The sequence below is a fragment of the Monodon monoceros genome, unplaced genomic scaffold (genome assembly GCF_005190385.1).
Source record: "Monodon monoceros isolate NGI ecotype Baffin Bay Population unplaced genomic scaffold, NGI_Narwhal_1 Super_Scaffold_21, whole genome shotgun sequence".
NCBI lineage: Eukaryota > Metazoa > Chordata > Mammalia > Artiodactyla > Monodontidae > Monodon > Monodon monoceros.
The window spans coordinates 37,626,324-37,653,261 of NW_021703778.1; the positions used below are offsets into that span (position 1 = coordinate 37,626,324).

Consider the following 26,938-nt stretch of genomic DNA (forward strand, 5'->3'; position numbering starts at 1 on the left):
AAAATTATCAGAGTAAACTATTTTGGAACTCTGGAACCTGACTGGCACTTATGACAACCAGGGAAGTGCCTGATGAAGGAAGAGGCTGATATTTAGTAAGTAAATGATGTGCACGAACCAGCTACCAGCCTCCTTTCCTCAGCCCTGCTGTAGCTGTGGGGACAGCGGCCCGCAGTCTAGGAGCAGCTGGCTGGCGGTAGGGCAGACAGTGGGGACCCTGTCTTCCAAATTTGGGGTTATACGGTTCAGTCAGTGTGCTTTGGAGAGTGGAGTCCTGTGGGGCTGGTGCAGACATTCGCCTTGATTTCTGCTCTCTCAGGCTGCAGCAGCTTTCCCCCACTGCATCTAACAGAAGATTTAGAGGGACAGGAACACCTTTTTGGAGCCAGACACTTAAGGAAATCTTTGTCAGGTCACTGGCTAACCACAGAGATAACAGAACAGAAACTTCAGTGACCACACAAGAAGGAATACACGCTTTGTAAAAAATAGTTTGGAAAACGCACAAATGGACAGGCCCTCAATAAGCAAAGATCAGCAATTCCTCAGAAGTGGGAGAATTTGATCTCCAGAGTTAACCAACTGTAATATTCAGAATATCTAATTCTCAAAAAAGAATTATAAAGCATACAAAGAAACAGGAAAGTGTGTCCAGGAAAAAAGAATTTGACAGAAACCACCCTTGAGAAATCCCAGACATTGGAATCACTGGTCAAATATGTTAAATCAAATATTCTAAACATGCTCATGAGCTCAAGGAAAAAAAAAAGAACAAAGAATTAAAAGAAATAAGGAAAACAATGGATAAATAAAATAAGAATACCAATAAAGGGACAGAAATTATATAAAGGAACCAAACAGGAAATTTTTGAGCTGAAAAGTACAATAACTGAAATGAAAAGTTCACTAGAGGGGTTCAACCTCAGATTTGAGCAGGCAGAAGAATCAATAAACTTGAAGATAAGACAAAATTATCCAATCTGAGCAGAAAGAAAAGAGGATGAAGAAAAATGAACAAAGCCTGCTTAAGGGACCTGTGAGACACCATCAAGCATAACAATATACAGACACTGGGAGTCCTAGAAGAAGAAAAAGGAGAAGAGAGAAAAGGGCAGAAAAAAGTTGGGAGAAATAATGGTTGTAAATTTGCTAAATATGATGGAAATATATAGGAAAAGAGTGTATACTATTGAAACTAAGTCGTATTATTCAACAGGTTTAAATTTAAGGTGTTAATTGTAATCTCCAAGGTAAACACTAAGAAAATAATTAGAAAATATACAGAAAAAAAGATGAAGGGAATCCAAACAATACACTACAAAAAATAAAAAATCATCTACAAAAATGGCAGTAACAGAGAAATGAAAGAACAAAAGAGGTATAAGACATATAAAAAAATAAGTAGAAAATGGCAGAAGTCCTTCCTTATCAGTAACTACATTAAATGTAAATGGATCAAGTGTTTCAATTAAAAGGCAGAAATTGGGGACTTCCCTGGTGGTACAGTGGTTAAGACTCTGTGCTCCCAATGCAGGGAGCCCAGGTTTGATCCTTAGTCAGGGAACTAGGTCCCACATGCATGCCATAACTAAGGAGCCCATGTGCCACAACTAAGGAGCTGGTGAGCTGCAACTAAGACCCAGCACAACCAAATAAAAAAAATAAATGTTAAAAAAAAAAAGGCAGAAATTGGCAGAATGGATTTTTAAAAATATGATGCAACTATATTCTGTCTATAAGCTCACTTTAGATTCAAAGAGGTTGAAAGTAAAAGGACAGAAAAAGATACTGTATGCAAAAGAGAGCGCGCATGGCTATATTATTGTCAAAATAGATTTTAAGTCAAAAAAGGTTCAAAAGACAAAGTTCATCATGTTGATTTAAAAAATTCAATCCATTAAGTGATACAATTATAAACATATACACGCAACTAACAACAGGGCCCCAAACTCTATGAAGCGTGAAACTGACAGAATTGAAGGAAGAAAAAAATAGATAAGTCAACAATAATACTTGGAGACTTTAATGCCCTGATTTCAATGATAGAACATCTATACAGAAGATCAAAAAGAAAACAGAAGACTTGAACACCATAAACAGACTAGGCATAACAGACATCTACAGGCATTCTACCCAAGAGCAGAACACACATTCTTCTCAAGTACACACAGAATATTCGCCAGAACAGGCCAAATGTTAGGCCATAAAACAAGTCTCAAAAAATTTAAAAAGACCAAAATCATACAAAGTATGTTCTTCAACTACAAAGGTATGAAATTAGAAATTAATAACAGAAATTTGTGAAATTAACAAATATGTGAAAATTTACACCCTCCTAAATAGCCAAAGGACCAAAGAAAAAAAATCACAAGGGAAATTAGAAAATATTTTGAGATGATGAAATTGAAAACAACATACCAAAACTTATAGGATGAAGCTAAAGCAGCACTTAGAGGGGAATTTGTACCTGTAAAAAGCTGTATTAAAAAAGAAGTCTGGGGAATTCCCTGGCAGTCCAGTGGTAAGGACTCCGCGCTTCCATTGCAGGGGGCATGGGTTCGATCCCTAGTCAGGGAACTAAGATCCCACAAGCCATGCAGCGTGGTCAAAAACAAAAACAAAAAAGAAGCCTGGAACCCTCCTACACTGTTGTTGGGAATGTAAACTGGTACATTTACATTGGTACTTAAACCACTATGGGGAACAGTATGGAGGTTCCTTTAAAAACTAAAAATAGAACTACCATATGATCCAGCAATCCCACTCCTGGGCATATATATCTGGAAAAAGCCATAATTCGAAAAGATACATGCACCCCAATGTTCACTGCGGCACTATTTACAACAGCCAAGACATGGAAGCAACCTAAATGTTCATCAGCAGAGGAAAGGATAAAGAAGACATGGTACATATATACAATGGAATATTAGCCATAAAAAAGAACGAAATAATGCAATTTGCAGCAACATGGATAGACCTAGAAATTATCATACTAAGTGAAGTAAGTCAGAGAAAGACAAATATGATATAACTTATATGTGGAATCTAAAAAAATGATCAAATGAACTCATTTACAAAACAGACACAGACTCAGACTTTGAAAACAAACTTATGGTTACCAGAGGGGAAAGGTGGGGGTAATTAGGAATTGGGAATTAACATATATACACTACTATATATAAAACAGATAATCAACAAGCTTCTACTGTAGAGCACAAAGAACTCTATTCCATATTCTCTAATAACCTATATGGGAAAAGAGTCTGAAAAAGAATGGATATATGATAATGTGTAACTGAATCACTTTGCTGTACACCTGAAACTAACACAACATTGTAAATCAACTATACTCCAATATAAAATAAAAAAATTTAAAAAAAGGACAGTGGTGATAAACTGTTCAATGAGTGATATAAATTTTTAAAAAGCATGTATTTTAAATAATCAATAACAAAACCTTAATCTTAAAAAAACTGAAAAAGATCAAACTAACATCAAAGCAAGTAGAGGGAAGGAAAAAATAAAGATTACACAGGAAGTAAACAAAATTAAGAGTAGAAAAATAATAGAAAAATCAATGAAACCAAAAGTTGGCTCTTTGAAAAGATCTTTAACAAACCTTTAGCTAGATTGACAAAGAAAAAATACAGAACACTCAAACAACTATGAAAGAGAGAATAAAACTACCAGCCTTACAGAAATAAAAAAGAACTATTAGGTAACACTACAAACAACTGTATAGCAGCAAATTAGAAAACCTAGATGAAATGGACAAATTACTAGAAAGACACAAACTACTGAAAACAGACTAAGCAACAGAAAATCTGAATAAACCTATAACAAGTAAAAAAAAAAAAAAAGAAACTGTTATCAAAAAACTTCCGGGGCTTCCCTGGTGGTGCAGTGGTTGAGAATCTACCTGCCAGTGCAGGGGACACGGGTTCGAGCCCTGGTCTGGGAAGATCCCACATGCCGTGGAGCAACTGGGCCCGTGAGCCACAACTACTGAGCCTGTGCATCTGGAGCCTGTGCTCCGCAATGGGAGAGGCCCGTGCACCGCAATGAAGAGTGGCCCCCGCTTGCCGCAACTAGAGAAAGCCCTCGCACAGAAACGAAGACCCAACACAGCCAAAAATAAATAAATAAATTTATAAAAATAAAACACACAAAAAAAAACCTTCCGAAAAATACCCAGGACTAGATGGCTTCACTGCTGAATTCTACCTAACATTTAAAAAGAATTGGGGGGATCCTAGTAAGAGAAAGAAGATATTTGAAACACACAGACACAAAGTGGAAAGCCATGTGAAGACAGAAGTGAAGATTGAAGTGATACATCTATAAGACAAGGAACTTCAAGGATAGCATAAACCACCAGCAGTTAGGAGCCAGATACACCAGAAATACATCTACACGTGGAACAACTCCTACAGAACACCTACTGAACGCTGGCAGAAGACCTCAGACCTCCCAAAAGGCAAGAAACCCCCCCACGTACCTGGGTAAGGCAAAAGAAAAAAAGAAAAAACAGAGACAAAAGAATAGGGGCGGGACCTGCACCAATGGGAGGGAGCTGTGAAGGAGGAAAGGTTTCCACACACTAGGAAGCCCCTTCGCGGGTGGAGACTGCAGGTGGCGGAGAGGGGTAGCTTCAGAGCCGCGGAGAAGAGCGCAGCAGCAGGGGTGTGGAGGGCAAAGCAGGGAGATTCCCGCACAGAGGATCGGTGCCGACCGGCACTCACCAGCCCGAGAGGCTTGTCTGCTCACCAGCCGGGGCTGCGAGCTGAGGCTCGGGCTTCTGTCGGAGTGCAGGGAGAGGACTGGGGTTAGCAGCATGAACACAGCCTGAAGGGGTTAGTGCACCACGGCCAGCCGGGAGGGAGTCCGGGAAAAGGTCTGGAGCTGCCGAAGAGGCAAGAGACTTTTTCTTCCCTCTTTGTTTCCTGGTGCACGAGGAGAGGGGATTAAGAGCGCTGCTTAAAGGAGCTCCAGAGACGGGTGCGAGCTGCGGCTATCAGCGTGGTCCCCAGAGACGGGCATTAGACGTTAAGGCTTTTGCTGCCGACACCAAGACGCCTGTGTGCGAGCACAGGTTACTATCCACACCCCTTTTCCGGGGAGCCTGTGCAGCCAGCCACTGCCAGGTTCCCGGGATCCAGGGACAACTTCCCCGGGAGAACGCACGGCGAGCCTCAGGCTGGTGCAATGTCATGCCGGCCTCTGCCGCCGCAGGCCCGCCCCGCACTCCGTGCCCCTCCCTCCCCCCCCACCCCTGGCCTGAGTGAGCCAGAGCCCCCGAATCAGCGGCTCCTTTAACCCCGTCCTGTCTGAGCGAAAAACAGACGCCTTCCAGCGACCTACATACAGAGGCGGGGCCAAATCCAAAGCTGAGCCCCTGGGAGCTGTGAGAACAAAGAAGAGAAAGGGAAATATCTCCCAGCAGCCTCAGAAGCAGCGGATTAAAGCTCCACAATCAACTTGATGTGCCCTGCATCTGTGGAATACATGAATAGACAACGAATCATCCCAAATTGAGGAGGTGGACTTTGAGAGCAAGATTTATGATTTTTCCCTTTTCGTCTTTTTGTGAGTGTGTATATGTATGCTTCTGTGTGAGATGTTGTCTGTATAGCTTTGCTTCCACCATTCGTCCTAGGGTTCTATCCGTCCGTTTTTTTTTTTTCTTTTTGTAAATTGTTTTCTTAATAATTAATTTTAATAACTTTATCTTACTATATCTTCTTTCTTTCTTTCCTTCCTTCCCTCCTTTAGACAACGAATCATCCCAAATTGAGGAGGTGGACTTTGAGAGCAAGATTTATGATTTTTTCCCCTTTTCCTCTTTTTGTGAGTGTGTATGTGTATGCTTCTGTATGAGATTTTGTCTGTATAGCTTTGCTTCCACCATTTGTCCTAAGTTTCTATCCGTCCGTTTTTTTTTTTTAAATTCTTTTTCTTAATAATTTTTAATTTAATAACTATTATATTTTACTTTATTTTACTTTATCTTCTTTCTTTTTTCCTTCCTTCCCTCCTTCCTTCCACCGTCCTTCCCTCCCTCTCTCCTTTCTTTCTTTCCTTCTTTCTTCTTCCTTCCTTCCTTCCTTTCTTTCTTCCTACTTCTACTAATTCTTTCTCTCTACTTTTTCTCCCTTTTATTCTGAACCGTGTGGATGAAAGGCTCTTGGTGCTGCAGCCAGGAGTCAGTGCTGTGCCTCTGAGGTGGGAGAGCCAACTTCAGGACACCGGTCAACAAGAGACCTCCAAGCTCCATGTAATATCAAACGGTGAAAATCTCCCAGAGATCTCCATCTCAACGCCAGCACCCAGCTTCACTCAACGACCAGCAAGCTACAGTGCTGGACACCCTGTGCCAAACAACTAGCAAAACAGGAACACAACCCCACCCATTAGCAGAGAGGCTGCCTAAAATCATAAGTCCACAGACACCGCAAAACACACCACCAGACGTGGACCTGCCCACCAGAGAGAAAAGATCCAGCCTCTTCCACCAGAACACAGGCACTAGTCCCCTCCACCAGGAAGCCTACATAACCAACTGAATCAACCTTAGCCACTAGGGACAGACACCAAAAACAACGGGAACTACGAACCTGCAGCTTGCAAAAAGGAGACCCCAAACACAGTAAGATAAGCAAAATGAGAAGACAGAAAAACACACACCAGATGAAGGAGCAAGATAAAAACCCACCAGACCTAACAAATGAAGAGGAAATAGGCAGTCTACCTGAAAAAGAATTCAGAATAATGACAGTAAACATGATCCAAAATCTTGGAAATAGAATAGACAAAATGCAAGAAACATTTAACAAGGACCTAGAAGAACTAAAGATGAAACAAACAACGATGGACAACACAATAAATGAAATTAAAAATACTCTAGATGGGATCAATAGCAAAATAACTGAGGCAGAAGAACGGATAAGTGACCTGAAAGATAAAATAGTGGAAATTACTACTGCAGAGCAGAATAAAGAAAAAAGAATGAAAAGAACTGAGGACAGTCTCAGAGACCTCTGGGACAACATTAAACGCACCAACGTTCGAATTATAGGGGTTCCAGAAGAAGAAGAGAAAAAAAAGGGACTGAGAAAATATTTGAAGAGATTATAGTTAAAAACTTCCCTAATATGGGAAAGGAAACAGTTAATCAAGTCCAGGAAGCACAGAGAGTCCCATACAGGATAAATCCAAGGAGAAATACACCAAGACACATATTAATCAAACTGTCAAAAATTAAATACAAGGAAAGCATATTAAAATCAGCAAGGGAAAAACAACAAATAACACACAAGGGAATCCCCATAAGGTTAACAGCTGATCTTTCAGCAGAAACTCTACAAGCCAGAAGGGAGTGGCAGGACATATTTAAAGTGATGAAGGAGAAAAATCTGCAACCAAGATTACTCTACCCAGCAAGGATCTCATTCAGATTTGATGGAGAAATTAAAACCTTTACAGACAAGCAAAAGCTGAGAGACTTCAGCACCACCAAACCAGCTTTACAACAAATGCTAAAGGAACTTCTCTAGGCAAGAAACACAAGAGAAGGAAAAGACCTACAATAATGAACCCAAAACAATTTAGAAAATGGGAATAGGAACATACATATCGATAATTACCTTAAATGTAAATGGACTAAATGCTCCCACCAAAAGACACAGATTGGCTGAATGGATACAAAAACAAGACCCATATATATGCTATCTACAAGAGACCCACTTCCAACCTAGAGACAAATACAGACTGAAAGTAGGGGATGGAAAAAGATATTCCATGCAAATGGAAACCAAAAGAAAGCTGGAGTAGCAATTCTCATATCAGACAAAATAGACTTTAAAATAAAGACTATTAGAAGAAACAAAGAAGGGCACTACATAATGATCAAGGGATCGATACAAAAAGAAGATATAACAATTGTAAATATTTATGCACCCAACATAGGAGTACCTCAATACATAAGGCAAATACTAACAGCCATAAAAGGGGAAATCGACAGTAACACATTCATAGTAGGGGACTTTAACACCCCACTTTCACCAATGGACCGATCATCCAAAACGAAAATAAACAAGAAAACAGAAGCTTTAAATGATACATTAAACAAGATGGACTTAATTGATATATATAGGACACTACATCCAAAAACAACAGAATACACATTTTTCTCAAGTGCTCATGGAACATTCTCCAGGATAGATCATATCTTGGGTCACAAATCAAGCCTTGGTAAATTTAAGAAAACTGAAATTGTATCAAGTATCTTTTCCAACCACAACGCTATGAGACTAGATACCAATTACAGGAAAAGATCTGTAAAAAATACAAACACATAGAGGCTAAACAATACACTACTTAATAACGAAGTGATCACTGAAGAAATCAAAGAAGAAATCAAAAAATACCTAGAAACAAATGACAATGGAAACATGACAACCCAAAACCTATGGGATGCAGCAAAAGCAGTTCTAAGAGGGAAGTTTATAGCAATACAAGCCCACCTTAAGAAACAGGAAACATCTTGAATAAACAATCTAACCTTGCACCTAAAGCAATTAGAGAAAGAAGAACAAAAGAACCCCAGAGTTAGCAGAAGAAATCATAAATATCAGATCAGAAATAAATGAAAAAGAAATGAAGGAAATGATAGCAAAGATCAATAAAACTAAAAGCTGGTTCTTTGAGAAGATAAATAAAATAGATAAACCATTAGCCAGAATCATCAAGAAAAAAAGAGAGAAGACTCAAATCAATAGAATTAGAAATGAAAAAGGAGAAGTAACAACTGACACTGCAGAAATACAAAAGATCATGAGAGATTACTACAAGCAACTCTATGCCAATAAAATGGACAACCTGGAAGAAATGGACAAATTCTTAGAAAGCACAACCTGCCAAGACTGAATCAGGAAGAAACAGAAAATATGAACAGACCAATCACAAGCACTGAAATTGAAACTGTGATTAAAAATCTTCCAACAAACAAAAGCCCAGGACCAGATGGCTTCACAGGCGAATTCTATCAAACATTTAGAAAAGAGCTAACACCCATCCTTCTCAAACTCTTCCAAAATATAGCAGAGGGAGGAACACTCCCAAATTCCTTCTACGAGGCCACTATCACCTTGATACCAAAACCAGACAAGGATGTCACAAAGAAAGAAAACTACAGGCCAATGTCACTGATGAACATAGATGCAAAAATCCTCAACAAAATACTAGCAAACAGAATCCAACAGCACATTAAAAGGATCATACACCATGATCAAGTGGGGTTTATTCCAGGAATGCAAGGATTCTTCAATATACGCAAATCTATCAATTAACAAATTGAAGGAGAAAAACCATATGATCATCTCAATAGATGCAGAGAAAGCTTTTGACAAACTTCAACACCCATTTATGATAAAAACCCTGCAGAAAGTAGGCATAGAGGGAACTTTCCTCAACATAATAAAGGCCATATATGACAAGCCCACAGCAAACATCATCCTCAATGGCGAAAAACTGAAAGCATTTCCACTAAGATCAGGAACAAGACAAGGTTGCCCACTCTCACCACTCTTATTCAACATAGTTTTGGAAGTTTTAGCCACAGCAATCAGAGAAGAAAAGGAAATAAAAGGAATCCAAATCGGAAAGGAAGAAGTAAAGCTGTCACTGTTTGCAGATGACATGATACTATACATAGAGAATCCTAAAGATGCTACCAGAAAACTACTGGAGCTAATCAATGAATTCGGTAAAGTAGCAGGATACAAAATTAATACACAGAAATCTCTGGCATTCCTATATACTAATGATGAAAAATCTGAAAGTGAAATCAAGAAAACACTCCCATTTACCACTGCAACAAAAAGAATAAAATATCTAGGAATAAACCTACCTAAGGAGACAAAAGACCTGTATGCAAAAAATGATAAGACACTGATGAAAGAAATTAAAGATGATACAAATAGATGGAGAGATATACCATGTTCTTGGATTGGAAGAATCAACATTGTGAAAATGACTCTACTACCCAAAGCAATCTATAGATTCAATGCAATCCCTATCAAACTACCACTGGCATTTTTCACAGAACTAGAGCAAAAAATTTCGCAATTTGTATGGAAACACAAAAGACCCCGAATAGCCAAAGCAATCTTGAGAACGAAAAAAGGAGCTGGAGGAATCAGGCTCCCTGACTTCAGACTATACTACAAAGCTACAGTAATCAAGACAGTATGGTACTGGCACAAAAACAGAAAGATCAATGGAACAGGATAGAAAGCCCAGAGATAAACCCACGCACATATGGACACCTTATCTTTGATAAAGGTGGCAGGAATGTACAGTAGAGAAAGGACAGCCTCTTCAATAAGTGGTGCTGGGAAAACTGGACAGCTACATGTAAAAGTATGAGATCAGATCATTCCCTACCACCATACACAAAAATAAGCTCAAAATGGATTAAAGACCTAAATGTAAGGCCATACACTATAAAACTCCTAGAGGAAACCATAGGCAGAACACTCTGTGACATAAATCACAGCAAGATCCTTTTTGACCCACCTCCTAGAGAAATGGAAATAAAAACAAAAATGAACAAATGGGACCTAATGAAACTTCAAAGCTTTTGCACAGCAAAGGAAACCATAAACAAGACCAAAAGACAACCCTCAGAATGGGATAAAATATTTGCAAATGAAGCAAATGACAAAGGATTAATCTCCAAAATTTACAAGCAGCTCATGCAGCTCAATAACAAAAAAACAAACAACCCAATCCAAAAATGGGCAGAAGACCTAAATAGACATTTCTCCAAAGAAGATATACAGACTGCCAACAAACACATGAAAGAATGCTCAAGATCATTAATCATTAGAGAAATGCAAATCAAAGCTACAATGAGATATCATCTCACACCAGTCAGAATGGCCATCATCAAAAAATCTAGAAACAATAAATGCTGGAGAGGGTGTGGAGAAAAGGGAACACTCTTGCACTGCTGGTGGGAATGTGAATTGGTTCAGCCACTATGGAGAACGGTATGGAGGTTCCTTAAAAAACTACAAATAGAACTACCATATGACCCAGCAATCCCACTACTGGGCATATACCCTGAGAAAACCATAATTCAAAAAGAGTCATGTACCAAAATGTTCATTGCAGCTCTATTTACAATAGCCCGGAGATGGAAACAACCTAAGTGTCCATCATCGGATGAATGGATAAAGAAGAGGTGGCACATATATACAATGGAATATTACTCAGCCATAAAAAGAAACGAAATTGACCTACTTGTAATGAGGTGGATAGACCTAGAGTCTGTCATACAGAGTGAAGTAAGTCAGAAAGAAAAAGACAAATACCGTATGCTAACACATACATATGGAATTTAAGAAAAAAAAAACGTCATGAAGAACCTAGGGGTAAGACAGGAATAAAGACACAGACCTACTAGAGAACGGACTTGAGGATATGGGGAGGGGGAAGGGTGAGCTGTGACAGGGCGAGAGAGAGGCATGGACATATATACACTAACAAACATAAGGTAGATAGCTAGTGGGAAGCAGCCGCATGGCACAGGGAGATCAGCTCGGTGCTTTGTGACCGCCTGGAGGGGTGGGATAGGGAGGGTGGGAGGGAGGGAGACGCAAGGGAAGAGATATGGGAACATATGTATATGTATAACTGATTCACTTTGTTATAAAGCAGAAACTAACACACCATTGTAAAGCAATTATACCCCAATAAAGATATTAAAAAATAAAAAGAATTGGGGGGATTTTCTTGGTGTTGCAGTGGTTAAGAATCTGCCTGCCAATGCAGGGGAAACGGGTTCAAGCCCTGGTCTGGGAAGATCCCACATGCTGCGGAGCAACTAAGCCCGTGTGCCACAACTGCTGAGCCTGCACTCTAGAGCCCGCAAGCCACAACTACTGAGCCCACATGCCACAACTACTGAAGCCTGTGTGCCTAGAGCTCATGTTCCGCAACAAGAGAAGCCACCACAATGAGAAGCCCATGTACCACAATGAAGAGTGACCCCCATTCGCCACAACTAGAGAAAGCCTGCGTGTAGCAACGAAGACCCAATGCAGCCATAAATAAATAAATAAATAAATTTATTTAAAAAAAAAAAATTGGGACTTCGCTGGTGGTCTAGTGGCTAAGACTCCATGCTCCCAATGCAGGGGGCCCGGGTATGAACCCAGGGAACTAGATCCCAGATGCTGCAACTAAGAGTTTGCATGCCGCAACTAAAGATCCCACATGCCACATGCCACAATGAAGACCAAATGCAGCCAAAAATAAATTTTAAAAAATGGATATCATCAAAATTAAAAATATTTTATGTATTTTTAATACATATATGTATTTTTTAATGTATATTTTATGTATCAAAGAACACTATCCAGAAAGTGAAAAGAAAACCCAACAGATTGGGGAAGAAATATTTGCAAATTGTATATCTGATAAGGGGCTGGTATCTAGAATATATAAAGAACTCTTACAACTCAACAGTGAAAAGACAAACAACCTATTTTAAAAATGGGCAAAGATTTCTCCAAAGAAGATATACAAATGGCCAGCGAGCACATGAAAAGCAACTCAACATCAGTTATCAAGGAAATGCAACTCATAACCACAATGACACACCACTTTACACCCACTAGGATGAGCAGAATCAAAGAGGGACAATGGAAGGTGGTGGCAAGGATGTGGAGAAATTAGAACCCTCATACACTGTTAGTGGGAATATAAAATGGTATAGCCACTTTGGAAAACAGTCTGGTAACTGCTTAAAAAGTTAAACATAGAGTTACCATATGACCCAGCAATTTCATTTCTAGGCATATGCCTGAGAATTAAAAATGTGTCTACACACAATCTTATATATGAATGCTTACAGCAGCATCACTCACAATAGCCAAAAGTAGAAACAACTTAAATGTCCACCAATTGATGAATGGATAAGTAAAATGTAGTTTATCCTACAATGGTATATTATTGTCAATAAAAAGAAATGAAGTGCTGAGACGTACTACACCATGTACAAACCTTGAAAACATTATGCTAAAGTAAAAAAAGCCAGTTACAAAGACCACATAATATGATTCCTCTTAAAAGAAATATCCATAAGAAATCTATAAAAACAGAAAGTAGACTGGTGGTTGCCTACAGCTGGGAAGACTGGAAGAAATGGAGAGTGACTACTAATGGGTAGGTACAGGGCTTCTTTCTGGAATGATGAAAATGTTCTGGAATGTGTCATGATGGTTGCACAACTTTGTGAATATACTGAAAACCACTAAAAGTTGATTTTATGATACATGAATGGTCTCAATTATAAAAAAGCAAAAAAAACCCCAACACACCGAAAGACTAGAAAATTGCTAGTCGCTATCTTTCGTTTTTGTTTAATTGTTTTTATAAAATAGATGTTTGTCTGTTGTCTGTAGGGGTAACTAGAAAGGGAGGAATGAGAAAAACCAGGATTAATTCTTCATCTAAACTTGGAGGGAGAGACCCCAAGTGGAAAATTAACTGATGGTAACCAAAGAGGAGAGGAAAACATGAGATTAATGAGCTTCTGCAACAAGAGTCTGGAGACTGGTTTGGGTCCAAGAATCCCCTTCTCGTGGTTACCCTAAAATGTAGTACCTTTGGTCCTCTTGAAGTTGTCAAGTTTATACTCTAGACCTTCCACAGCTGACACAGAATGGCTTCTAGGCAACCCCCGCTTTACAGATCTCTTTGAAGGAGAAATCATTTCCTGGTTGAAGAGATTTCTTCGAACTTTGGTCACTTCTGAAAGCATTAAGAAAAAAAGAAAGTCAAATATTATCATTAATAAAAGCCACATGTGGGAAAAGAAGGATATCCAAAACAGAGAATCTGCTTGAGGAAACTATTTTACAGGCTGACTGCTATATTCACATTTACTAATAGGATTTCCTTAAATAGTACACTCACATGGTATATCAAAACTATTTACTTCCCTGATGGCACAGTGCTTAAGACTTCACGCTTCCAATGCGGGGGGCCTGGGTTCGATCCCCGGCCAGGGAACTAGATCTCACGTGCATGCCGCAACTAAGGAGCCTGCCTGCCACAACTAAAGGAGCCCACGTGCTGCAAATAAGACCTGGTACAACCAAATAAATAAATATTTTTTAAAAAAACTTAAAAAAAATTTTTTTAAAAACTACTTACATTTATAAATTTAATATAAACCCAACCTTTCAGGAATACAAGGAAGGCCCACATCACTTAAATTAGAAGTTTTATTCACTGTAAAATGGACATAATCCTCAAGTAAGAGGTTGGATAATGTAAATTATAGTCCTTTTAATATATCCCAGTATTACGATATTTTTCTCACATTGGAACTTTTTGCTGCTTTGTATTTCAGGGTCAAGCAGAGAAACTGTTCTTTTCAATCCCAGAGATTTCATTTTTCTTCTTTTGAGTATTTTACTAATTTGCTGGGATACAGTAGTCCCTCCCTATCTGCAGTTTCACTTTCCGCATTTTCAGTTACCCGCAGTCAACTGCAGTCTGAAAATATCAAATGAAAAATCCCAGAAATACTTAAGTCATAAGTTTTAAAGTTGTGTGTCTTCCTGAGTAGTGTGATAAAATCTCATGCCATCCTGCTCTGTCCCACCAAAAACATGAATCATTCCTTTGTCCAGCATATCCCACCCGTTAGGCACTTAGTAGCCAGCTGGGTTATCAGATCGACTGTAGCAGTATAGCAATGCTATATGCAAGTAACCCTTATTTTACTTAAATACTTTTTGTGTCCCAAAGCACAAAAGTAGTGATGCTGGCAACTTGGATATGCTGAAAAGAAGTCATAAAGTGCTTCCTATAAATAAAAAGTTTCTCAACTTAAGGGAAAAAAAAATCGTATGTTAAGGTTGCTACAATCTATGGTAAGAGTGAATTGTCTATCTGTGAAACTGTGAAGGAAAAATTCACGCTAGTTTTGCTGTCACAACTCAAACTTCAAAAATTATGGCTACAACGCATGAAAGGGCTTAGTTAAGATGGAAAAGGCATTAAATTTGTACAAGGTATTTTGAGAGAGACCACATTCATGTAACTTTTATTATAGCATATTGTTATAATTGTTCTATTTTATTATGGTATTGTTAACTCTTACCATGCCTAATTTATAAATTAAACTTTATCATAGGTATGTATGTATAGGAAAAAACATAGTATAGGGTTTGATACTATAAGAAGTTTCAGTATCTGAGGGTACTGGAACGTAACCCCTGTGGATAAGGGGGGAACTACTATATTTTAAATCCTCTTCCTAACTCCAGAGCATGAGAGTTGTAACCATCTAGACTCAAAGTTAGGAAAAATAGCTGAAGAGTCAGGAAATACTTGACAAAGCTAGCAGGCTAGCATTTTAATCTTAATCTTAAGCAAGATGGCCTGGCGGAGGCTACTCAAAAATTCACCAAGAGGAAAAATATTCTAAGAGCAAGTCACTTAAATAAAAACCAAATAAACCAGGATCCAACTGGGAGGAGCCTTTTTTACCCATCAATGACATAAACATTAAGGACGCCAATAATGCACACCAAAGTTTCAAAAAAATGTTTCTCTATCTCCATTATAAAAGCCTCTGTTACCTGCCTTACGCTGTCTATGAAACTGACTTACGGCCTGACAGCCAAATTTGATCTGTTATTTTCCATTTTTCCCAAATTTTGGAGAAGTTTAATATCTATAGAAAATTTCAACATAGAATCATGGTGACTTCGGTGGTGGCTCAGTGGATAAGATTCCACGCTCCCAATGCAGGGGGCCCGGGTTTGATCCCTGGTCAGGGAACTAGATCCCACATGCATGTTGCGACTAAGAGTTTGCATGCCACAACTAAGGAGCCCGTGTGCCGCAACTAAGGAGCTGGCGAGCTGCAACTAAGACCCAGCACAACCAAACAAATAAATATTAAAAAAAAAACCAAAACCAAAAAAACACACATAGAATTGTCACTAAAATTCACCAACTGTCAACATCTGTTTTCTCCCTCCATCTCTCTCTCTCTACGTTTGTACAACTGCCCACCCCAGAACGCTGGAGAGTGAGTTGCAGACATCACAACTCTTTAGTTTCCTGTATTTCAGCATGTATCTCCAAAGAACAAGGGCATATATCTAAACCATCTTCGAACTTCCTCTCATCGTCTCAGTAATATCCGTTATAGCTTTTTACCCTACATTTAAGACCCAAGCAGGGATCATGTAGTGCACTTATGTCACAGTTAAATTCCTTTTATCTAAACCAGCTCCACTGCCTCTTTTCTTTTTCGGCTTTCATGTTAATGGCATTAAAAAAATATTTTAGGGCTTCCCTGGTGGCACAGTGGTTAAGAATCCACCTGCCAATGCAGGGGACGCGAGTTCAAGCCCTGGTCCGGGAAGATCTCACATGCCACGGAGCAACAAAGCCTGTGCGCCACAACTACCGAGCCCACGTGCCTAGAGCCCGTGCTCCACAACAAGAGAAGCCACCACCATGAGAAGCCCACGCATCGCAAGAGTAGCCCCCGCTTGCCACAACTAGAGAAAGCCCACACACAGCAATGAAGACCCAATGCAGCCAAAAATAAACAAACAATAAATTAAAAAAAAAATTTTAGACCAGTTATTTTACAAAATGCAGTATTTTGAGACCATGTGAACATCCTACTCCTCTAGCACACAGTATATGGACATATTTCATAAACGAACAATTACACAAAACTATAATTTTTAACTATATGCAACTGCTTAAATATATGTAATCAAAATAAAACTGTCACTGAGTACAACAAGGAAACAAAGTATACCTTGTACCGTTTCTTTCACTGGGGGTGGAGGCAGCTGAAGAATAGGGTGAGAATTCTCCTGAAAGATGAGAAAATCCAATAAGAAAATTTAAATAGGAATTCATTTAAAAGAATAAAAATTCCACAAGAAACCCTTTGATCCTTGCAATTCCACTTGTAGGAATCTGTAACAGAAATAGTTGTAAAATGCACAAAAATAGGGCCTGGAAATATACACAACAAACTGTCATCAGCGATTACTTCTGAAGAATGGATGGTGAAGAGGCACTAACATTTAACTTTATATAATTTCAACTTTTAAACGATGTTTCTGTATACCTTTTATAACTAAAACAGGGAAACCCCATAATATTAGAGCATGGCTATATACTCTTAGGAACGTCTCTGTATAAAACTGCTATTTGGGGACTTCCCTGGTGGTCCAGTGGTTAAGACTTTGCGCTTCCACTGCAGGGAGCACTGGTTCGATCCCTGGTTGGGGAACTAAGATCCCACATGCTGTGCGGCGTGGCAGAAAAAAAAAATACCCACCTGCTATTTATTTGCTATTATAGTAAAGGATTCAAGTGCCTAAACTCAAATGGCATCTAAACAAGAGAATTGTTTTTAAAGATTTTGTTGCTGTTTTTTCAATTATGCCACTGCAATCATTAAAGAATAAACAGCCAAATAGGAGCAGAAACTTAACAAATGATATTCTTTTTTAACCAAAATCAAATCCTGATCTCAGTAAATCTGGTCTTAAAGAAGTTAACTTTCTAGGCCAATCTGAAACAAAAGTTTTCCAAAAGGAGTGCTAGAAAGGACTGCTAATCGTGTAAAATCTAGTGAGAGAGGTGGTCTGATACCTTTTGGACTTCATACTCTCTGAACAAAATCTCCAAGATATCTAAGATTTGCATCTTATTCACTCATATAAGAAAGTGAACACCACTAACTCTTCCAAAGAAACCCCACCTCCAGTACTAAAGCACAGCTATAAATCTCTAGAAACAAACCACTATTGTAATGATTAATGCTTCTAAAGCTAGTTCTCCTAGAATTTTAACTCTTCTCATAATTCATGCAGTTCAAAAGTTTCAATGCATTTTTTTGTCTCTCTCCTTCTCTTAGTAAGACATTAATTCTACTTAGTAAATAGACTCCAGCTGGATTTCTTTTTTTTGCAACCATCAAGTCCTAACATCTACTGCCACAGAAAAATAATTACCACCTGGCTTCATGACTTTTTTTGTTTGCTTTTGTAACTTGTTATTGACGTAAAACATACTTACTGAAAAGTACTTTCTGATACACAAAGTCCTATTATGATTGTACATTATTTTTCAATGGCTTCTTTTGCTTATGTTATTATTTCATGAGTTTTCTTAACTACATTAAAGATTTTGAATTAACTTATTCATTCCTAACTTTTACTATTTTTTTCCCCTTAATATTACCTCTGTCACACTTTTGGGAAAAATGATTAATATTTAATAAATTTATATTTCTTTATTCCTTAGATTACAGTTGTAGACACATTCATAAAAATACCTAATTTTATTTCTGTATCCTCCAATGCTCATTTCTTAGAAGTAAAGACACCGTGTTTCATTCTTATTTATTGTATGAACTCATGCCCCAAGTGATACCACTTTCTATCTCCTGGAAATGACTTACATTTTTCGTAGCTCTCTTGGATACTTTGGGAATTTCAATTTGTCGCAGATTTTGTGAAACCTCTGCAATGCTTTTATGTCTTATTGCATTTTTCCTTTTAAAAATAGAAAGAAACAGTCAATATACACTGAATACAGGTTACAGCTAGTTATATCAGAATGGAACTAGAGTTTAAAATAAAACACTTAAATAAAAGTCGGTTATCTTGAGGTTGGCCTGAACTTACAGTAAAACAAGTCAATCCCAGAATTTCTAAAAGTAACAACTGTAAATTTAACTAGTTATGAACAATGTAGAGCATCATGGAAAATATACAAAGTAAGCTGAAACCCTAAGCTTACCTCATGGAAGGCTCCTAGTTCTTGGAGACCCCATGTGGAGAGTCAAGAGGGGACTGTGACTACACAATACAAGACTATATGTTCCTCAGATAATATAAAGAGTGTCAGATGCTCCTTGTTAAGAACTCTAATAATTGGCTTCTGTGATTCAGACATAAGGGCAACTACTAATTCAATAAATTATAGACAAAGACAACTGGACTATGGCTTAAACATACCCTATACCAGAACTGTAACAGTACAAGTAATTCCTTTAATTCCTTGAGCTCCTACCTTCTCTTCTTAGCTGATCTGGAACGAAGCTCCTCCAGTTGGTCAGATTCAGTGCCACCCGACACTGACCTATGAGCATTTGACGTAAGAGGCACAGAAAGGGGTGATTTGCTCTCCTGCGTCATGGAGTCATCACTGATAAAATCTGTAGGAAGGACACCAGCCAGCTTCTGAGGAATCACAAATCCTAGGCTGTGGTAAAGATTTCCAAGTATCTTTGGGATTGAATCAATATACCTGTGGAACAGATTGATTAAATATGGAACAGTCAGTCACCATTCCACCCTCTCTACTCCCTTCCTCACCCAGCATGAGAAATAGTCCTTACAATGCTACAATTCTGAGACAATACCTATATAAGTTCTTGGTAAAATTATTTTAAATTTAAATTAGTAGTCATCAAACTTACAATTCCAAAATTTCTTCCAGAAACTTTGCTAGGTATGCCGAATCTTCAGTTAAACACACCATGCGCAGCAAATCTGTCACCTGAAGATTTTAGAAAATTACCACATGGCCTCTGCAGGAAGCTGAATGCATCTACAGCACATCCCCAGTGGCACTAAGCAGCATACTTGCCTCCTCCACTACTTGCTCCATTTCACCTATATGTTCATATACTGAAGGGCACTGCCGACACATCTCCAAATGAAGAAATACCTGGAGCTGGCACCTTGAGAGAAAAAAAAAAAGCTTGGTTATATCTGCTTTGAGTGTCACTTAACTGAAATGAAAGTTCCTTCCTTATGCAGAGATCTGTTTACATAAGAAGCAACAACCAAAAAGAAGAGCCATTGCTTTCTAAATAGCAATAATGGTTATTAGGTAAACAGGTGTTGCAAACTGAACATTAGAACGTTATAGAGAATCAGCTACAAAAGCCTCTTCAAGCAACTGGCAATCTATTTTAAACTGATATATACTCAGCCATTGAAAAGAAAAATGAAATAATTCAATCTGCAGCAATAGGAATGGACCTAGAGATTATCATACTAAGTGAAGTAAGTCAGAAAGAGAAAAACATACATCACTTATATGTGTGGAATCTGAAATATGACACAAATGAACTACCTATGAAACAGAAACAGGCTCACAGACATAGAAAACAAACTTATGGTTACCAAAGGGCAAAGGGCGTGGGGGAGGGATAAATTAGCAGTTTGGGACTAGCAGATACAAACTATATTATATATAAAATAGATAAACAACGACATTGTAAAGCAACTATACTCAAATAAAAATTTTTAAAAAAAGATAAATAAGGTCCTAGTGTGCAGCACAGGGAATTATATTCAAGATCCTGTAATAAACCATAATGGAAAAGAATTTTTTAAAAATGAAAAATTAAATTGATACAAGTAAATCGTGGGAGCTCTGTTTTGGAGTAATGGTTTAAAAAAAAAAAAGGGGGACTTCCCTGTTGGTCCAGTGGAAAAGAATCCGCCTTACAATGCAAGAGACGTGGGTTCAATCCCTGGTCAGGAAACTAAGATCCCACATGCCGCGGGGCAACTAAGCTCACATGCCACAGCTACTGAGCTCGTGCACCTCAACTAGAGAGCCCACGTACTCTGGAACCCGTGTGCCACAACTAGAAGGAAGCCCACGCACCGCAAGGAAGAGCCCGCATGCTACAACTAAGACCCGATGCAGCCAAAAATTTTAAAAATCATAATAAATAAATCTTTAAAAAAAATTAAAAAGGTAGTTAATTACTCTCTGACTTTATCTTCTTTATCCAGTTTTCCTACATTCTGTCGAAGACTTTTGCTAGTTTTCAAGAGGTTGTTTCTTACTTGATGTAGGCAGTTCATCTGAAAATACAAAATTACATAGGAGAATATTAATATTAATGCTTATCATTATTTCTAATTTCTTCACAGCTGACTAATGCCCTAAGAAGGGAAGTATATCCTCTTTCTTTCATTTGAATGAAAAATAGTGTAATATTCTTTTATATTTTTTAAAAGAACATGTAGAAAAGTATTTGAGAGCAAGTGGGCATGGATACAGCAAGCCTGCTGATTTGAACTTTCATAAAAGGAAGATTCCATAAAGTAGTGATTGAGAAGTCTAAGCAAAATGAATCAACATTTTAAAGAAATGTTCCAGGTGACTCTAAAGTGCAGCCAGGGTTAAGAACCACTGGCTTAATTCATGCAGCTAACATGCAACTCAGATGAGGATAGAGCTTTCATTGGAAGGGAAGTACATGTAATTACTCCCACTTGGCCCATTTCCTTGATTTCTGCCTTCTCAGTGGACTATGTCCATCTTCCAAGACCTAGAATTGTGCTCACCCCCTCACTCATCATTTTTGAAATGTGCACTGCATAACAGATATTTTCCAAGACATATGAGCCAGACCCACCAACAAGCAACTAACATTGTTATGACAAACAACAATATCCGGATTCCCTTACTTCTAATTCCTTGGTGCCTTTGGACTTTAGGAATGCTTTAATGTTTGAGATCATGTTCCAAGCACATGAACACAACACGATTTCTCCTGTGGCCACAGTCTTTTGGTAATTTTCATGTATGTAAGATAGTAGCTCCTCCTCAGTTTTAAAATCTGTGGGGAAAAAAAGTCAAATTGATCATCAGACCCAGCTGAAGTCACTGTACTGCTTAAGCCAGTGGTTATAAACTGGGAAGTTTTGCTGCCCAGGGGGACATCTGGCTATGTCTGGGTGGCAGTGACTGGTGGGGAGAGGGAGGGTACTACTGGCATCTAATGGGGTGGAGGCCAGGGATGCTGCTAAACATCTTATAGTTCACAGAGGATTACCTGGTCCAAAATGTCTAAAATGCTGAGGTTGAAAAGTTCAGAGATAGTGATTAATTTTAAGGTTTGCAAATCACGTGTACATGTTATAAATTTAAGGATAACCAGTAATGGAGAAGAAATAAACTATACAACCTCCAAACCTAGCAGAAAGGAAAAAGATGCATAAAGAAAACTTGATTAATCCCATAGCCTGCTAGAAAGGAAAAAAACAATTGAAAGCACAAAATAAGACACTAAAATACACCCTAGCTTATCAGTAATCATAATAATTATAAATATTTATTTTACGAATACACTTGCTGGTTAAATAAAAGATAGAAACTGTCAGGTTGGGTTTAAAAAAAAAATTATGCTATTTACAAAAGACATACCCAAAACACATGACAAAGAAACATTGGAAATAAAGGAATAGAGGTATAATCACAAGGAAAACATAAATGATTTTGTATGGACCTAAAAAGAAAGCCTCAAAATATATGATGCAAAAATTGACAGAACTGCAAGGAAATTTAGACATCTACATGGTGGAAGACTATAATACAATCATCTCAGTTATAGATTCTTTTAAGTAGAAAAAAATTAATAAGGATTTTGAATATTCAAATATTAAGATGAATATGTATGGAATCAAGTACCCCAAAATTAGAGAATACACATGGAATATTAACAAAACAATCACATATTAGGCCACAGTTTCAACAAATATTAAAGATTCAATATCTTACAGAACACATTGTGCACAGTCCAAAAAAATTAAAAGCTAATTACAAAAATAAAACACTCCCTTCTATTACTGATGTCAGAAAATATTTAGATGTATCAATGAAAACAGAATATAGCAAACTTATATAATGCAGCTAAATTTATACCTAAAGGAAAATTTATAGACAAATTATCTTTTTAAAGAAAAATTCAAAAACCAAATTAGCTAAGGGTCCAACACAAGAAATAACACAAGAGTAAATCCAAATAATAAAGAAGGCAATAATAAAGATAAAAACAGAAATGAATTAAGTAGGAAAAAAAGAAATGAGAGAGCAACAAAAACAAAGATGATTCAAGAAAATAAAACAAATTCAAAATACTATTAAGAGATAAGGTTTAAGTTCAATTTTTCCATAAACATATCCAATTATTCCTGCACCATCTGGTGAAGATTATCCTTGTCCTGTTGAATTGTTGGGGGCACTACTGTCAAGTATCAATTTACCACTGTTGTGCAGGTCTATTTCTGGAAAGGATCTAGTCCAGAAATTATGCTAATGCCACACTGTCTTGCATTACTGTTAATTTTGCTCTCCCATCCGCATTCTGGTATACCATACTAGCTCATCAAAGATGTGCTATCTCACTCAAACTGATTATCATCTATGATCCAGTATTCCACAAGAAAAAAAAAATGTTTAAAGAAGCAGAAAACTTTCATTCCAGAATTTTCGAAAGGACTCAAAGGTGACATCAGGTAATTATTGCCCAAAGTTCATAAGCTATTGTCACAATCACCCCACAGTACTGGCACTGTCAGTGTGAGCTAAGAATGTACCCTGAGAATGAGAAACATACTGTAATTCAATCCATTTTTAAAGAAGAAAAAAGAACGAATAGGAAAATAAAAGCTACTGGACTAAATTCTTCTGCCTGACTTTGAAAGACCTCAATAATCTAACCCTAGATTATTCACGAACCTTTTCCCTTCTCTTCATTCACAAATGTATAAAACTTCTTTAACCACTTAAAGGGCCAAGACACAGCCCTTCTTTGTGACTTTGCTTATGCTAATCCTCCATCTAGCACACACTTCTTTTACCTTTCTGCCTTCTAAACTCTGCTCATTCTTCAAAGTCTAACCTGGGCTCCACTGGCTCCGTAAAAGCCTTCTCAGCCTGTTCTGCTCAAGACTGGACTTTCCCTTTCTTGACTCCTAGTATGTCTTTACTTCCAAAATGAACAAGTATTTTCTGATACAGTCTCTTGGCTCTCTTACGTATTCATTTTACCAATTCGTTGTGTATATGTATGTGTATATATATATATATATATATATATATATGTTTATTATTATTCTTGGTAGCTGGATCATAAATCTAAGGAGAGGAAATTATATTATTTACTGTACTCCCCATAACACACTTGTGGACATACAGTAGATAGCCAATAAATGTTCATTAAGCGAGGGATATGATTAAAACTTAAAAATATGAGAGTACAGAAGAGTAAACATGAATTTAGATACCAAAATGCAATGGAACTGAGGAATACCTTTAGGTTTAGAACTTCTTAGTGTTCTTCCTTTGTTTCCCAAGTTATCTGCTGTTCTTCCATTGGCTATCTTTTGGATCCCTTTCTCCCCAGCTGTGTCTGGACTGCCATCTGGATGTAACTTCTGAGCCTTTACATTCAGTCTTGCAACATTCAGCATCTTTAAGGAACGGCACATGGTATTCATCTTCTGCCTCACTGGAGTACGAGGGACACCTCCTACCAAAACGACATCGTGGGAAGGAAAGTAAAATAACTTTTACTTCTGTGGAATCAAGAACTACTTTAATTCAGATGAAATATTCTGTGAAGGAGTATTGAAATGAAGTATATCCATTCAGAATGATCTGAATTAGGTAGTTCTCGCATCTCTTTCTACCTACAACACAGGGTAGAAAGAGCTCTTTTTTAAACTGAAGTTTAGGAACTAAATATCTCAAGGTGGTTAGATGATTTTTACATCTAATGCCAAACAGACAAATGCCGAACTGACTCATTTTGGTGTTACCCAGTAGTCACAGAGTTGTGATGAAACTCTTTTGAAAGGCAATTAAGCAGTCTGCATCCAGAGCTCCCTTTTCCATGAATAACTTGTTCATGGAAACTTATACTAAGGAAATCATTCAAAGGTAAATCATATGCATGATGTACACTATAGTATTATTTATAATGGTAAAAAGTGAAAACAATCTACATGTTCAACAACATAAGAAATTTGCAAATTTTGTTAAGCAATGAGGTAACTAAAAAAGCAAAGTAGTAGATAAACAAGTAATTATAAGCAGCACACAAAGTTGTATTTAAATTTCTGTTATAACTAAAAACAAAAATGGTTTAATTCATTAAGAAGGTAGAAAAAAAAGAAGGTAGGATTGTGGGAGATTTTTAAAATCACTATTGTACTAATATAATTACTTTAAAATATGAAATATAAGAACTTGTCCTTCTTTATTCAGTTACCATTTCAACTTCATTTTAAGGAATATCAATCTTTTAAAACACACAGTGTCAAAAAAGACTGTAAGAAACAGCCTTTCTATGTGCTTACGCTTCTTTTTGCTGTCTTCTTGATTGGACACAGTGTATTCTTCAGGAGACTTTCTCTGGTAGAGCTCAGAGAGGCAACGTGTCAATTCACTTTCAGTTTTGGAAGGCTCTTCCTTATTAGATGAGGCAGCCTGTAGTAACCTGTGAATAAGTCAAGATGTCTAGTACAAAGGTGAAATTCTGATTTTCCAAAATGCTTTAAAAACAGCAACAACAATATTCATTATCCTTTTAAAAGCTAATCAAAAGATGTCTCCACAAGATGCCTTCACAAGTATTTTTTCTCAGGAGGGAAAATGTCCCTCTTCTCATTTATGATTTGTACAAATTCAGGGGCAGAAGCTACCTGTTCACAAAATGATTAATGTATTAATACATACAGTATTGACTTTTATTAATAAGATTCTTCATGTCCTAGGGTACATGTCTAATTATGCTAACTATTTCACTCACTTCTGGGCTTCCATAATTTTTACCCAGTTTCCATACATTAAAGTACAAGATGATGTAATACAGTGTAGTGAGTATCAGAATAACTTTTGAATAATTATTTCACACTCTAGTAAACTAATTTGGGATTGATGAGCAGGGAAAGAAATAGGGCAGGGGAGATGATTAGTTATTAACTGCTTTCCCGCCTACAGCTAAATATCAGTCACTAAGGAAATAATGAAAATAGCACAACTTTCAAAATGTATTATTTCTATTTCATTATCTTCCATTATCTGATATCATCTGACTTAAAAGTAGGAGAAAGTTATGGTGCCATTAGTTGAATTAGTTCATACCAGCAGCAGGTCTGAAGCAGCCTAATTCTCCTAAGTGTGCTGGTATTTCCTTGAGCAGTGAGGGTGGCTTTTTCCCCCCCCGTTAATTTACTGTATCTGCTTCAGATTTTTTTTTAAATAAAATTAAGCATTCATGGACACAGAGAAAGCCTCACCCAATTTCTTCCCATCCCTTCCTCCCAGAGGTATTCCTAGATTCGTGTGTACCTTATTTACAGAGACATATATATGTAACAAAACGAACAAACTGCTGTTTCATATGTTGTAAATCTTATGAAAATGGTATCATACAACACCATCCTTTGGCAATTTTGTTTGCACTCAACATATTTTTCACGTGTTGCTCTGGTTTATTCAGTTTTACTAATCTATGTATAATATTCTATTGTATAACTATACTGTAATTTATTTATCCATTTCGCTGCTGAGAGTCTGCTAGTCCTTTCCACTGGAAATGAATATTCTAGCACAGCTCTCCTTGTTTGTGCAAAAATTTCTTCAGTGCAGACACCTAGAAGTAGAATTGCTGAGTGTCGGAGTATGTGAAGTTTCTGTTTTACTAGGAACATTGTTCTCTAAAATGGTTGTAACCATTTTACAATTCTACCATCTAAAATGTGCTCATTTCCCCACATGCTAATTTTTAAATCTAATAGTTATAAAATAGAATCTGGTGGGTTTTTCCATGTTGTGGTTTTAATTTCCACTTGCCTACGCTGAGTATCTTTCCAAATTACTGCTCTGTTGGATTTCTTCATATGAATTGCTTGTTCCCAATTTTTTTTAAATTTATTTTATTTATTTATTTTTGGCTGCATCGGGTCTTTGTTGCTGAGCGCGGGCTTCCTCTAGTTGCGGCAAGCGGGGGCTACTATTCATTGCGGTGCGCAGGCTTCTCATTGAGGTGGCTTCTCTTGTT

General features: G+C 37.6%; 1 protein-coding gene across 1 annotated transcript in view; it reads right to left on the reverse strand.

The window, feature by feature from the left end:
* Positions 1-26,938, reverse strand: part of TICRR (TOPBP1 interacting checkpoint and replication regulator) — a 53,005-nt gene that overhangs the window by 14,554 nt on the left and 11,513 nt on the right. The window contains exons 6-15 of the mRNA XM_029239567.1: positions 25,233-25,372; positions 24,185-24,403; positions 21,558-21,709; positions 20,851-20,948; positions 19,714-19,807; positions 19,544-19,623; positions 19,135-19,371; positions 18,521-18,614; positions 16,862-16,919; positions 13,672-13,818 (exon numbers count right to left, since the gene is read on the reverse strand). Coding sequence (XP_029095400.1) covers positions 13,672-13,818; positions 16,862-16,919; positions 18,521-18,614; positions 19,135-19,371; positions 19,544-19,623; positions 19,714-19,807; positions 20,851-20,948; positions 21,558-21,709; positions 24,185-24,403; positions 25,233-25,372 — 1,319 coding nt within the window. The remainder of the gene's footprint in view (positions 1-13,671; positions 13,819-16,861; positions 16,920-18,520; positions 18,615-19,134; positions 19,372-19,543; positions 19,624-19,713; positions 19,808-20,850; positions 20,949-21,557; positions 21,710-24,184; positions 24,404-25,232; positions 25,373-26,938) is intronic.